This window comes from Crocodylus porosus, unplaced genomic scaffold (genome assembly GCF_001723895.1).
Source record: "Crocodylus porosus isolate Cpor-Errol unplaced genomic scaffold, CroPor_comp1, whole genome shotgun sequence".
NCBI lineage: Eukaryota > Metazoa > Chordata > Crocodylia > Crocodylidae > Crocodylus > Crocodylus porosus.
Window position 1 is genome coordinate 146,416,311 of NW_017728906.1, and position 13,438 is coordinate 146,429,748.

The 13,438-nt window shown below is 42.5% G+C and overlaps 1 protein-coding gene across 9 annotated transcripts in view; it reads right to left on the reverse strand.

Annotated features, from left to right (window-relative positions):
- The window catches only part of ELF1 (E74 like ETS transcription factor 1), a 115,293-nt gene that overhangs the window by 14,476 nt on the left and 87,379 nt on the right, over positions 1 to 13,438 (reverse strand). For 8 of the 9 annotated variants that reach the window (XM_019529829.1, XM_019529827.1, XM_019529831.1 and 5 more), the window contains exons 5-9: positions 13,225 to 13,319; positions 12,405 to 12,569; positions 6,759 to 6,842; positions 5,584 to 5,776; positions 3,307 to 3,774 (exon numbers count right to left, since the gene is read on the reverse strand). In XM_019529829.1, the coding sequence (XP_019385374.1) occupies positions 3,307 to 3,774; positions 5,584 to 5,776; positions 6,759 to 6,842; positions 12,405 to 12,569; positions 13,225 to 13,319 (1,005 nt within the window). The remainder of the gene's footprint in view (positions 1 to 3,306; positions 3,775 to 5,583; positions 5,777 to 6,758; positions 6,843 to 12,404; positions 12,570 to 13,224; positions 13,320 to 13,438) is intronic. The other variant, XM_019529836.1, reaches the window with a different exon arrangement.

The window sequence follows — 13,438 nt, forward strand, 5'->3', positions numbered from 1 at the left end:
CGGACTCGATGATCTGCTGAGGTCCCTTCCGACCCTAGAAACTATGAAACTATGACCTATAGTATTAATCACAGCATTACTCTCCTGCTTCAGATATTACCAAATAGTCTCAAACATTTCTTTCTTCATGCTTCATGTTCTGCATTGTTCTAGTCACCATTTTTGAGTATCAAATAATTCAGTCGTTAGTTGTTTCTGAAGCCATATTGTTGTATGGTATTTAATACTCTTAGGCTCTAAGGCTAGGGACAGACATTCAAAAAGACTGAGCCTGAATTGATTCAATCTTTGCAGGTTAGTCTAACCCAGGTTTGGTGCTGGGGGGGGGTCTTCTCCCTCCTCCTCCCCCCGCTTCATCCTCACTGTGGTGGGATGGGGACGGGGATTCTGTGAAGCTGCCTAGCCCCAGAGAGGGACTCTTCTCCCTGCTTCTCCCCCATCGCTGTGGGGTGGGGGGGGGCTCTATCGGATGCTGCCCTCCCTGGAGGAGGACTCTTTCCCCCCACTCCTCCCCACCCAGGGCAGGGGGAGGCTCTGATCCTTGCTGGGGGGAACTTTTCCCCCTCCTCTTCCTCCCTCCAGAGGGGCAGTGGGAGTGTGGAGCTTAGCTAAGCAGGGTATGGGTGTGAGGGAAGGGGGTGTAGGGACCCCCGCACCATCCCCTGCATGGCATGCAGCCCCTGCTGCTTGGCAGCAGCCTCAGGCAGGTAGTTCAGGGTGCTCAAGCCCACAACAGGCACTGTTCTGGCCAGCACTGTGCAGGGGCAGGGAGTGGAGCCTGCCCCATTACCAGGGCTCCACTCCCAGCACCAGGAGCTCCACCACTCGCAGCATGGGAAGCCCCGTACTGGAGCCTGCTGCCTCCCCTGCCCCCGGAGGGAGCCCCACTCCCTGCTTCTGCGCAGAGTCCAGCATGGGGCTGTCCCACTGCAAGTGTGGAGCTGCAGGTACACAGTGTGGAGTCCCAGCAATAGAAGCAGCCAGCACTGTGCTGGGGGCAAGGAGTATAGCCCCGCGCAGCCTGCCCAGCCACTTCTATCCCTGGGGCTCTGCACTGTGTACCTGCAGCTCCACACTCGCAGCAGGACAGCCCCGTGCTGGACTCCACGTGGAAGCAGGGGGAGCCTACTGACTCCCTCCATAGCAGGCAACAGGGGAGGCAGTAGACTCCATTGTGGGGATTCCCTTGCTGCAAGTGCTGGAGTTGCAGGCATGGGGAGCAGAGCCCCGGCAATGGGGCAGGCTCCACTCCCTCCTCCCGTGCAGCGCTGGCCGGAGCTGCAGCTGCGCTAGGCATGGATGCCTTGAGCTCCCTGGCTGCTGCTGCTGCCAGGCAGTGGGGGCTACATGCCATGGGGGGAGTGCATTGGGGTCCCTACACCCAGCACCCTCCCTCACACCCACACCCTGCCCAGCTAAGCTCCACACTCCCACTACCCCCTAGCATGAAACAGAGCCTCCCCCTGCTCCCCCCACCACCCTACTCTGGAGCTGGGCAGCTTCGCATGAAGCCCCCCTCTCCCCACAACCATGCAGTGGGGGGAGGATAGAGGAGGGGGGGGATAGGGGAGGAGGGGGATGGGGAAGAGTCACTCCCAGCATGCAGCAGAGCCTCCCTTCCCATCCTGCGGGACAACCAACCCAGCATGGCCTCGCTAAGGTGAAGAGGGCAGGGAGAAGGGTTCATTCCTCCTCCATCCCTTCCCTGCAGCCAGGGTCTGCCAGCTCCAAGGGCCGCTGCTGGAGCCCCCTCCCCTCTGCTCCTCAGAAGACAGGCTGAACCTGGCTGTGGTGGGGAAAATGGGGAATCAGTGAAGAATTAACCCCCTCCTTGCCCACATTGCCTTAACAGGGCCATGCCAGCTGGTGTCTCCACTAGGGCCATCCCTACTCAGGCTAGGGAGCAAAAGGGCAGGATCAGACCTGAACTGAAGCAGAGAGCCCTGCCCAGTCCAGAGAGCATGCCAGGATGCTGGGGGACTCTGATTTAACTTAAACCAGCAAGGGGGGCTGGGACAAACATTTCATAAACTGGTTTAAGCCAAATCATTTAAGTCTGATACTACATTCAACCAGGTTTATCTCAAACCAGTTTTGGCCATTTTGAAACTGGTCTATGTGCACTGAAGGTCCATTCGATTATAGGTTTAAATCAGTTTCTGATCACCTAAACTGATTTATATGTAATGGCTGTCCCTCGCCTAAATGCTCTTACGTTTTAGATCTCTTTGAGGAATCAAGGATCATTAAAGATATGCAACAGTAAGATAAAATTGTCACTCTTATGATAAAACTGGTATGTAAAAAATCCATGTTCATTTTAGTGTTTCAGTACATTAAAAGAACATATATATTTTAAAAGCTGTAAGCAAACTTCAGAGGTTGCTTTGTCTGTAGAAAATAAGCAGCCCTCTATGGTACACGCTTTCCTTTTGATATGCTGCCAAAGTCCTCATGATACCATTTATCTGAACTTCTGGATCAGAAGTACCTTTTCTCTCTTGAACCGGTTCCAAGATACTATTATGATTATTAACATAATTATAATTTACTTCTAAAATTAAGAATTAAAGACCCAATTAAATGCATATTGTCAACTTTTAAAAATCATAACGCTGCCTGAAACTTTCAATCTAATTGTTACACCACCTTTCAATGCTATAACCAAAACATCACAGCACAGCAGAATTAATATCTTTTCGCTGTTTCCTCTCATTGTTGATTAACTGACCAGTTCTTGTCAACTACATAAGTTTCTGTATAGCCCTATGAGAGAGGTGATTTTATACGTAACATTAACAACAATTAACAGAGTGATTGCAATCAAAAAAGGCAGCTACGGTACTTAAAATTATTTACATCCTTAACTGTGTTATGTTGAAATTAAAATACTGGCCTGCCCTATTTTATATGTATAGAAAAATCTTTATTTCCTCACTACTCTGTCTCTTAAAACTCTTATCAATTCCTTTATCATCCATTTTTCAGTGAGGGCTAAACTAGCTAGCTGCAGATAATGCTGCTTAAAAACATGGTTATGAGGTCATTCTGCAAATGACTCAATCTCTGCCCCTTTCAGAAAAGTGCTTCTCTGTTACTTGACTTGTGCTAAAGTTGTGTCTACTTCTTTCCCAGACCTTAAAAAGGTACTTTATGCCTGAAAGCTTGTCTAACATCTCTTCCACCTGTACACCTGATCCAATACAATGTATTGGCAAAGCAATTCTTGCCTCTCACAACATTTAAACCAAGGAATTTTCACTCGTTATAAGTATTTTCATAAAACAGCTTTCTTTAGTTTTTTACCTTATGTTGTGAACAGAAGAATTCAGTGTTTCATCCTGAATGTTACTGGTGACAGCAGCATGCCCTTCTGTGATGGACTGTACTGGCTGCATTACGTGAACTGTCCGAAAAAGCTGAGTCGGATGTATTTGCTGTGCAGGTTGCACTGTCCTCAAAACTTCTGATGGCAAGCTAGGTGTTTGCTGCTGTACACCTTCTATGTACTCCTTAAGTTTAGTAGACTTAGAGTTTCCTGTTTTTAGACCTGGGGTGGATCCTCCTTTGGTTCCTGTGTTTGAAGATGCTCTAGATCTGCCTGATTGGTTTCTATTGGCTGCAGTTGATGATAGAAAAGATGAATCTGAAGGCTCGTTGCTGGGGCTTGGGTCCTCATCATCTATATAGATGAGATCTTTTGGCATGTCTTTAAACTGATACACTAAGCGCTGACCTTCTACTTTAGCCAGTATGCCTCTTTGGTAATAATATCTGTTCAAAGCAAGCAGACACATAAATAAGTTTTTAGTACAATTTAAGACAAGAAAAGGTAAATTATCATCAAACAAAGAAGTGGAAAACCCCCTCCCCCCAAACCAACTTATATTTTTGTTAATAAAGACTTGCCAAGTTTAAACAGGAAGTTTTAAAAAACAAAATTGCCACCTACTGACATTTCCAGTAGCCCTTTGACTTTATGCTCCATACCACAGCACTCAAAGTTACCAAAATTAAAATTACATTTTGATAAAAGAGCAATATTTTGGCAACATCTTGGGGATATGGCTTGCCACAGAATCCAGGGCCTTTGAGCTTCAGTAAACATGGCAAGAAGGCAAGCAAAGGCTGACACAGCCCTGGCTACCCACCGTTGCTTCCACTGCCACCTCCCCAGTTGCCAGTTCCCACTGTGAGCCCCATGTGAACATATGAAGCCTAAGCTAGAGCTCCCGCCATGGCAAAGGACATGTAGCAGTTGCAGTTCTGGCTTCAGTACAAGGACTGTTGCATGCCACATGTAGAAGCCAAAGATGCCATCACTGGCACTACCACCATTTCTTCATGCCCCAGGCTGGATCCAACCCACAAGGAGCCCAGCAGGCCAGATCCAGCCCAAGACAAAGTGATTTTGACATCTCTGACTTCCAAGAAAGTTGGTGAGAGGTGGAAATGGTGAAGGTACTTCAAGCAAATTATTTCTTCTGTATATTACAGTAGTGCTTAGCAGTCTCAGTCAAGGAGGATGTTTAAAAATTAGGCTTGTGCCCATGTGTTTGTGTAACTGTTCACCTTGTTTTACAAAAGATTTTCTGCATGAACAAATTCCTAACCTGACAGGCAAACATATATGACTATTTGCTTTTCTAACACATGTACTTGCAAACTGGGAGAATTACACACAGAACTTAATTTCAAAGGTGTGCAACAATGTCACCTTTTATACTGGAAAATGGGACATTTGGCACAATTTAAGGTTAATGCAGTTAGGCCACATGAATTAAGTTTAGTTGATGAGGGAAGTAAAATTTAAGTTTTGCAAAGGCTTTCCACACAGTCTTTTCAATCCTGCAACTGGGTTTGTGCTTGACCTTGAAGTACTGGCTACTTGAGCCCTCTCATATTATTAACCACAGTGGCAGATATACCAATTACCAATAATATTCAGGAACAGAATTGGTAGAATTGGAAATTCCTGTGTTGAATTTATATACAATTAATATTTCATTAGTTTTACAACTGAAGTGAAGCTGTTCCATTAGTAATGGGAGCTGGCTGATTATTTTAGGTTGGGGATGACCTATCTGTATTTCTTTCAATGTAAAAAACAAATAAAACAACAAAGTACTCCACACAAGTTGAATAATGCATTATGTGAGACTTGGAAATTTTGCTTCTTCAGTAAAATGCATTCATTTAAAAATAAGCTATTTAATATTATCCATGTTAAAGAAATATACAAGGAAGTTTAGAGTCAATAAAAAGGGAAAGCTCTAAATTTGCTAGTTATCTACAAGACTACATATACTTGTAACTTTAAGCACTTTGGAAAGCCTGTAAAACTAATTTCTGACAACAAAGCAAGTTTCATTTATTTGACATCTGCCAACAGCATACGTCTCAACTTTCAGATTTCAGGCATGGTCCTTTCCTCCTCAGTCTTTTTCTTTTCCTAAATACCCTCCCTATTTCCAAAAGCAGAGCTCAGGTTTGGTAAGAGCCCTTCATTGCTATAAAACGGACAAGAACAGGTATCTATTTCTAATGAATGCAGTGAATACTAATCAACCATCAATAACTCACCTGAGAGCTCTGCCCATTGTTTCATAGTTCATATCAGGTTTGTTCTTGTGTTTTCCCCACAACTTGGACACAGCCTTGGAATCTACCAGTTTAAAAATTCCCTTCTCTCTCTGAGTCCATTTGATATATTTGGGACAGGTAGCTTTATCCTGGAGCAGTGCTAATAAAAACTCCCAAAGATAAATTGTGTTTCCTAAAATAAATACAAAAAGCTTTTCAGGAAATAGGAAAAGCAAACAGAAAGTTTTATTAATTTCCTAATTAACATAAAATACTAATAACCTCCAAGAGCCAAGGTCTTTAAACACACTTGAATTTAGGTTTGATAGCAACCTCAGGCAACTAACCTTCCAACATCAGATGCAATTCCAAACAAACTCTTTCTTAACAGAAAATGAGAATTTGGTAACTTTGGCCCTGAATCAGGGAAGTGTTTAAGTTCATCCATGTTCAAGAGAACTTACACACATATGGTAAGTCCCACTGACGACACTGAAAGTTAAGTTAGTGTTTCATTATTTTGCTGAATCTGGGTGTTTAGGATGATCCTTCATATATTATATTTTACCCATTTCCTGTATGGAATAAAGACGGGATTAAGTCTTACCCAGAAGAAAACAACTGAAATGCACTGGTAAAGCAAGCTGACATTTCTGAGCGGTTTAATCTCAGAGAAAATGATTCCTGATAATCAAATTACGTTACACATTTTAACTGCTGCAACTTGTTGTAAGTTAGAGTGAGACAGCAAGTACTGAGGAACTTGGCTATGACAGTTTTCTTCTTGTTGGTTCAGTGTCCTTAAAATTTCTGCTCTTCCTGCTACTCAACTGTCAACTTTGATTGCTCCTCATGGAGAATCAAGATGTTACTGGGCACAGCAACAGCATCCTAAGAAATCCCATTAGAGTGAAAAACATCCTTCCAGACTTGACTTGAGCAGCTCTTGTTGGGGTCTGAAGATCTTCCAAGACCCGTTGTTATTTAACTGAAAAATGGATTATTTTTCCCATGAAAGGTCTGCTGCACTGATTCTTTTCTGCTTTACCATGTGAAAACACTAGACTTTTTTGGCAAACTGAAAAACATGGTTCGCTTCACAGATGTACTGCCCAGAACTGATATTCAACTTAAAATTCAGGTGATGTGGATTCTACTCCAACTGCTGTACTCACCCTTTCCATCTTTGTTTTTCTTTTTCACTGATATGTTTGGAGTTGCAGTAGGGGATTCAGGACGAGAGGGTCTGGTCTTTTTCCCTGGGGAATAAATGTAAATTTCAGGATACAAATATGGCAAAAAGATACTTGTTCTCTGACATTTTTTCTATTTCCTCCCCATCCCAGGGCATTTATATTTCTTCCTACAGGCCCAGTTATTTCAGATGCAGACCACTTTCAATACCTAATTTATATAATGAATATTGAAGGTACTCAGCATAGCACTGGTTTTACTTTTGCCTGTTAACAGGTAGAGAAAAAAAGTTGCAGCAGATATCTCCTCCTGGCCTAACAGTAATGGGTTCTAAGAGGAAAAAAAACATCCTTTTCCCACAAAAAGAGGGTGGCTGTGCCTGAAGGATGAGAGGAAGTGAGGGATTAGTTGATCCTTTTGACAAGAATGAACACTGTCCTTAAGTATTTCTTATAAAACTCCTGAATGTATTGTCCAAGTGTCCCTCATTCATTTCCATGCCAAGTTTTTACAGGTTTTATAGGGCCTGAATCCTCAAAACTGACTTCAGCCAATATTAGGTAAACCAACTTCTAAACCATACTCTTACTAAGTGTTTTATTTTACATGCTGCCTCTGTACTGTTGATAAATGAAATAGTTCAACAGATAAAACAATGAATGAATGCAGAAAACCAGGATTCTACATCTAAGCTCTTCTCCTGACCATACCTGACCTTGGACTAGTCACTTTACCTCTCTGTTCACCTTATGCCCCATTCTACAAAAACAGGATCCCTGTTTGATTCCTAGCAAAACAGACTCCATTCCTGGTTAGATCCTTAAAAGCCATTATAATATAAATAATGAAACAGCTCCATTACAGACTGGAGATTTTTTTTTCACATTGACGAATTTTCATGTGACTAAATAAAAATATTAAGTTTCATATTGAGCTGTCTGTTTACATGGCAGAAGAGCAATAACACTCCATTATTCAACAAGCATTAACTTAGATTTTGTAGGGGCTGAAGGCATTCAAGTTATAACTTATGAATCAGAACCACACGTTTTATTAGCTATAATGATTAGCTGTAATGGTCTGATGGCTGAGATTGTCAACATCTCCTGTTGGGTGGGATGTCAGCTGTCTTTTAGAAAGCCATTACTGAGGTCTCTTGCCCAGGCACCTTTTGATATTGACAGTCTTGCTAAACATATACTTTTACAGAATATTCCACTTAGAAAACCCATTGTTGAGGCAACTATTGTGCAATCCTCTGGAAAGAAACTGTATCAAACACACAGGTCAAGTATATTTTTCCTAGCAATTAATAACAATATTTTTTAGGCTGAGGGCTCCCAACCTTCAGACTTACAAATGCTCTTTTCTTTTTGAAAAGATGGCAGGGATGAAGTCCTGAAACATTTCTGTTGTCACAAGTGATCTTGACATGAAAAAGAATGTGAACTACCATACCAGATCTTTGAGCTAGCTGCCTCTGATTCCAGTGACCACACAGGGCTGCTTAAGTATTTGTGGCTCCTAGCGGAGGAAAATGGAGTCATTCTTGACTAGCTCAACCCCTTTATGTGAAATAACTCTCATAAAGTTGTTTTTGGTGAATGGCCTTGAAGTTTCTGTCAATGTGAGGTGCTGCAGGATTCCCCCTAGTTTCCCCTCCTATACAGAGTTCATGGGAGGACGCTAGGGAGGATAAAGAGACAAAGTGCCTTCCATACACTGATGACAGCCTCCACAATCACCATCTGGCCTGATTTTTCCAACATAATGAAATTACCTTATATCTAAATGAGACCATGACTTGCATTAGAACTAGGTGGTTAAAACTCAATCCAAAGTCTACAGCTTAGGGAAACAACCAGCAGCACTGATCATACATATAAACACCTTTGACTAAGGGTGTGTATCCTCAAGCAGGTTTGCAATTTAGAGGTCTGATCACATTACAGCTGTAACCAAGAGTGCTTTCTCCTTCCCCCACAGGAAGTCTGTGACCTTGACTTCCGAATGTAGACTTTGATGCTGTAGTAATTCACACCTCTCTCACCACAAGCTTATAGTACTGCAAGCCATTCTACATGGATGGTGCTACCCTATAACACAACTCAAGCTGAATTTATTGCAGAATGAAGCTGTTAGCTTACTGTATCACACAAAGAGTCCATATAACACTGATACACTGTAATTGAGCCAGGGGAAGTGTTGATTTCATCCTATAAAGACTAATATTCTAAGTCCATATTACACCAGACTGTGTGGAACCATAAAACTGCAACCAAGAGACACACAAGCTAATATTCCATTTTTTAAAAAAATTATTGCTAGCAGGATATTTCCCTTAAGCATCCTAGGCTTCAAAACATAACTCCTTCTTTGATTCAGTGTGGCCCGAATTTGTTGCCTCACTACACAAAACAAATTTTTAAAGGGGAATTTTGTGAAAAGGTGGCCTGAAATGTCTGGTTGAGCAGGCATGAGTTACTTATATTTTTGTCCTTTTGTACAAGTAGTGCCATATGCATGCTGTTTTTATTTTTATTTGTTTCTACTCTTGTAGAAGCATCTATTGCCAGGTGTACAGGCTATGAATTAATTTGAAATTAAAAATTCACATATACTGTATTTACTCAAATCCAAGACAAGGTTTCCCCCCGCAATTTTGCATGGGGAATAAGCCCTCCTCATCCTGGATCCAAGTATGACACAGCAGGGGGATAGGCAGCTGCTGAGCTCTGGCTTTGGCTCCAACACAGCATCAGAGCTGGAGCTTGCTGTCTGCCCTCAGTTTCTGCACCCCCATCAGTCCCCCTAGTTTCTCCTGCTGCCTCTACTACCCCATCTGTCCCTCCACTGCCCCTATCTACCATTTGCTCACCCCCGTCTAGCTCCACCTGCCCACTATACACTGCTTTGCTCTAGCACTGGCAGGTTCCAGCCCAGGGCACAGCTTGCTTTGGCCACAGCCTAGCCCCATAGCAGCTCTGCCACTACTGAGGCCCAAGCAAACACATGCTCTGTGCCCCAGGCCAGAGTGGAGCCAGAGCCTACTGGAGCTGGAGCTAAGGTAAGAGGCATGGGAGGAGGGTGAGGGAGCAAATAAGAGGACAGAAACTGTGGGGAGAAGGAGAGGAGGGGAGGGGGCAGAAAATAGATGCCAGAGAAGTAGGCATGGAGGGACAGGCAGCAGAGTGGTAGAAGTGGTGAAGGGAATAGGAAGCAGGAGACAAGGTATAGAGGAGCAAGGGACAGAGGTCAGGCTGCTTGACCCCCACCCGCCACTGCTTTCCCTGCTGCAACACTGGGGTTGGGAAATGAATTTGAGATGGCCCTCCAAAAACTGGATTCTATACATGGAAAATTAGAACAAATGTATAAGTTTTCCACAGGGGGCATCTTAAATTCAGAGATTTGGGCAAATATATTCAATTCACACAGCAGATAGCCCAACAAAGCTGCTGCTTCTCCCTGTTCTGATGCTCATTTTGCTGATACGTTTACAGAGGCTATGTCTACAGGGATATGGCAGGCCAATCTAGTTTGTTTCAGCTAATTGCGACTGTTTAAAGAAACCAAAATGAAGCACATGCATAAGCAGGCACATTACCCTTGAATCTACACCATTTTGTTCTTGCTTTCTGCTAAGATACCCTTTGGCGCAAATTCCAGTGCTCAGCTCTATACTCCGGTGAGTCGTCTTACAGAGCAGTGGTAAGTATTGCAATGCAAAGGCAGGGGGCAGGATCAAACAACAAACTCCCGTTAAGTCCTCTCACAGCATCCATTTATTCTGCCAGCAAACACCTGTCTGGCAGCAGAGAGGACTGTGTGGAGTGCAGTGATCATGAAAGTAAAAAAAAAAAAACAACATACCCAAGAGAATAAGGCAGATGCATTTGGAATCATCCAAGCGGTTAGATTTAACTCTGTGGTTTCATAGAGCTCTTAGTGCTGAGCCATTATGGCTAGTAAAGAAGAAGGGTATTACATCAATGTGACATTTATTTTGAGAGGCTTTGGGCTCTATTGGCTAGTAGTTGGCGGTATACTCAATGCATGGCATTCCCGCATGCTGTCCTATAGATGCTGGGAAATGTTACCACAAGGCGAGTCCCCGAGAGATGCAGACATCTTCAAAAAGCCAAGGGGGAATCTAAGGAAGATATGTAATACTACTATGTACCAGCTGGTGCAAGACTGGAAGGGAGAGAAAACTATTTATATAGGTAGCCCTGCAAGACCTGCTTTTTCTAACAACAGAAGTGTCAAAATGGAGCACTAACTTTGCCTGAAGCTCTTTCTAACTACGAGTGTTGTTAAGCACAAGCATACATTATTTACAAATTTTGCAGAATCTCGATCATTCAAAGATAATGCAGATTAGACAAACATTTGGCCTAGCACGGTTTAGATAGAGATGCTCCTGAGCTTGAGCAGGGGCTTGGACTACATCAGCGTTTCTCAACCAGTGGGTTGTGACCCAAAAGTGGGTCGCAGGAATATATGAAAGGATTGAGAAAAAACTTTTAAAATGGATCAACAAACTTTAAAAATGGATTTTCTTTTAAAGAAGAAAAATGTGGAAAACTGTGGCTTTTCCCTTGCAGGCTGGCAGAGTTCCCTGGGGCCCTTTTTGCCTCACATACCCACCACCTGCCTCATACACTGGGGAGGCTGGGGCCTAGGGGCAGCGGGTTGGGAGTGAGGGGTCCTGGGTCAGGACCGGCCATCGATGTTTACAAATGGGTCCCAGTACGAAAAGGGTTGAGAACCACTGAACTAGATGATCTCCTGAGGTCTTTTCCAGCTCTATTTTTCTTTGATAGAAAGCTAAGTGTATTAATGAAAATGTGAGCTAAGGAACCATTTTTAGCAACATTTTTCTTCCCGTACCAGATGCTACAGCAAACCTGCTTGCTGTACAGTACATTTGATTTCTTAAACCAAACACTGCTGACATTCTAAGTGAGAAGGAGGGCAGGGGAAACATAGGGATGGGAATAAGAAAGGAAAAATAAAAGCAGGAAATTGCTTAGGAACAGGGGTACAAAAGCAACAGTGTGACTAATGGATTTGAAACTTCAGGGACATAAAAGTTTTCAGTCTCTGGCAGAAATGTCATTCTGAGCACACTGGTGAGAAGGGGTTAGATGTTAAGCAAGCGGAAATAGGGTCCTGGAAGACAGCTGACATCCAAAACTATAGTTTGAATCCCTCTTTTAAAGTTGCATTATGAGGTCATAAATTCTCAGTTACTCCCCTTGATTGGACTACATAGCTTATTTGGGGTCAAGATAATACCAATAAATTTTTGGTGCAGTTCTACTTTGGAGAGACTAAAATATGGGATAGTAGAGGATCCATATGTATAGTGTAATAATAATGCCACATAATTAGAACTGTACCATCACTAGTATCTGAGTAAATACCCTCAGTTTGCAAGTGAAAAGCAAATAAAATGGTGATTTTCTTGATTTTTCAGAAGAGAAAATGTAATCCAATTTACCGATGTTTGCATGTATAGCTTCTATTAATACTAAATGGAAGCTACATGCACACAGGATGAAGACAGCACATCTCTAAGTGTTTTGTTATTCCAAAGTTGTATATCCCATGAGCCCCCTTACCCTTTTTCTTCTTAGGTTGTTCAAGTTCTGGAGTATCTAGTGATTCACTATAACAGTCTTGAGGCTGATGAACTTCTACTACCTCAGGAATCCCATCAAGTGTGACCGATACATGCGTAATAGGAGCAACCATAACTTCATCTTCAGATGTACCAAATATATTTGCTTAAGGAAAAAAACAATAAAGACTTTAAGAATACTCTAACAGAATTAAGTGGACTCTTTAAAACCACTTCCATTTCTAAGAGAAACAAGTAAGCAAGCCAAATAAAACCATAATAGTGTACAGAAAATGCATTACTGCAATTAAGGTCTTCATGGCAAAACAGATCAGTCCTTAAGTAAACACATCTGTTCATGAAGTTTATACAGAATAAACAACTTAGTAGCAAAAGAATTTAATGCTCTAAACAGAAGCTAAATTTTGATGCAATCACAACAGAATAGCACTACATTTTCATTCATATTTGAGGTAAGCTGGATAGATAAAGTGACTATTGTTACTTTACCATCATGAATGCAAAGTCTCTCAAGAGCCAAGCTAGGAGCAGCATTTAGCAGATCCCACAATATCACTTTAAGAATACTCACCCACCTTATTTTATGTTACTTTCTTTGTGCCCTTCAGTGGCCAACCCTGACAGAAGGTTTCAGCGCTGCTGTGATTTTTCATCACACACTATGTTCCAATGTCAAATCTACTGACAAATCCCCCATCCACCCATTTCTTTTATAAAAGCACAAGCCATAATATATTGTTTTCCATATTTCACTTAGAAATAAGGCAAATGTAGATCTGACATATGACTTTTACACTTACTTATTCTTTTTTCATCCAACATAGGACCAGGGGAATCCATACTGAGAAATGCCTCAGCAGCTTCAATAGTCTCCATTATTTCATCTCCATTATGATGCACCTGGGGAGGAAGAACCAGCACCATACCTACAGGCTGGAGAACTCCCTTCTCGTCAGTGCAGAGGCAGAAAAGGATCTTGGAGTCATCATTGATGCCAAGATGAACATGGGCCAG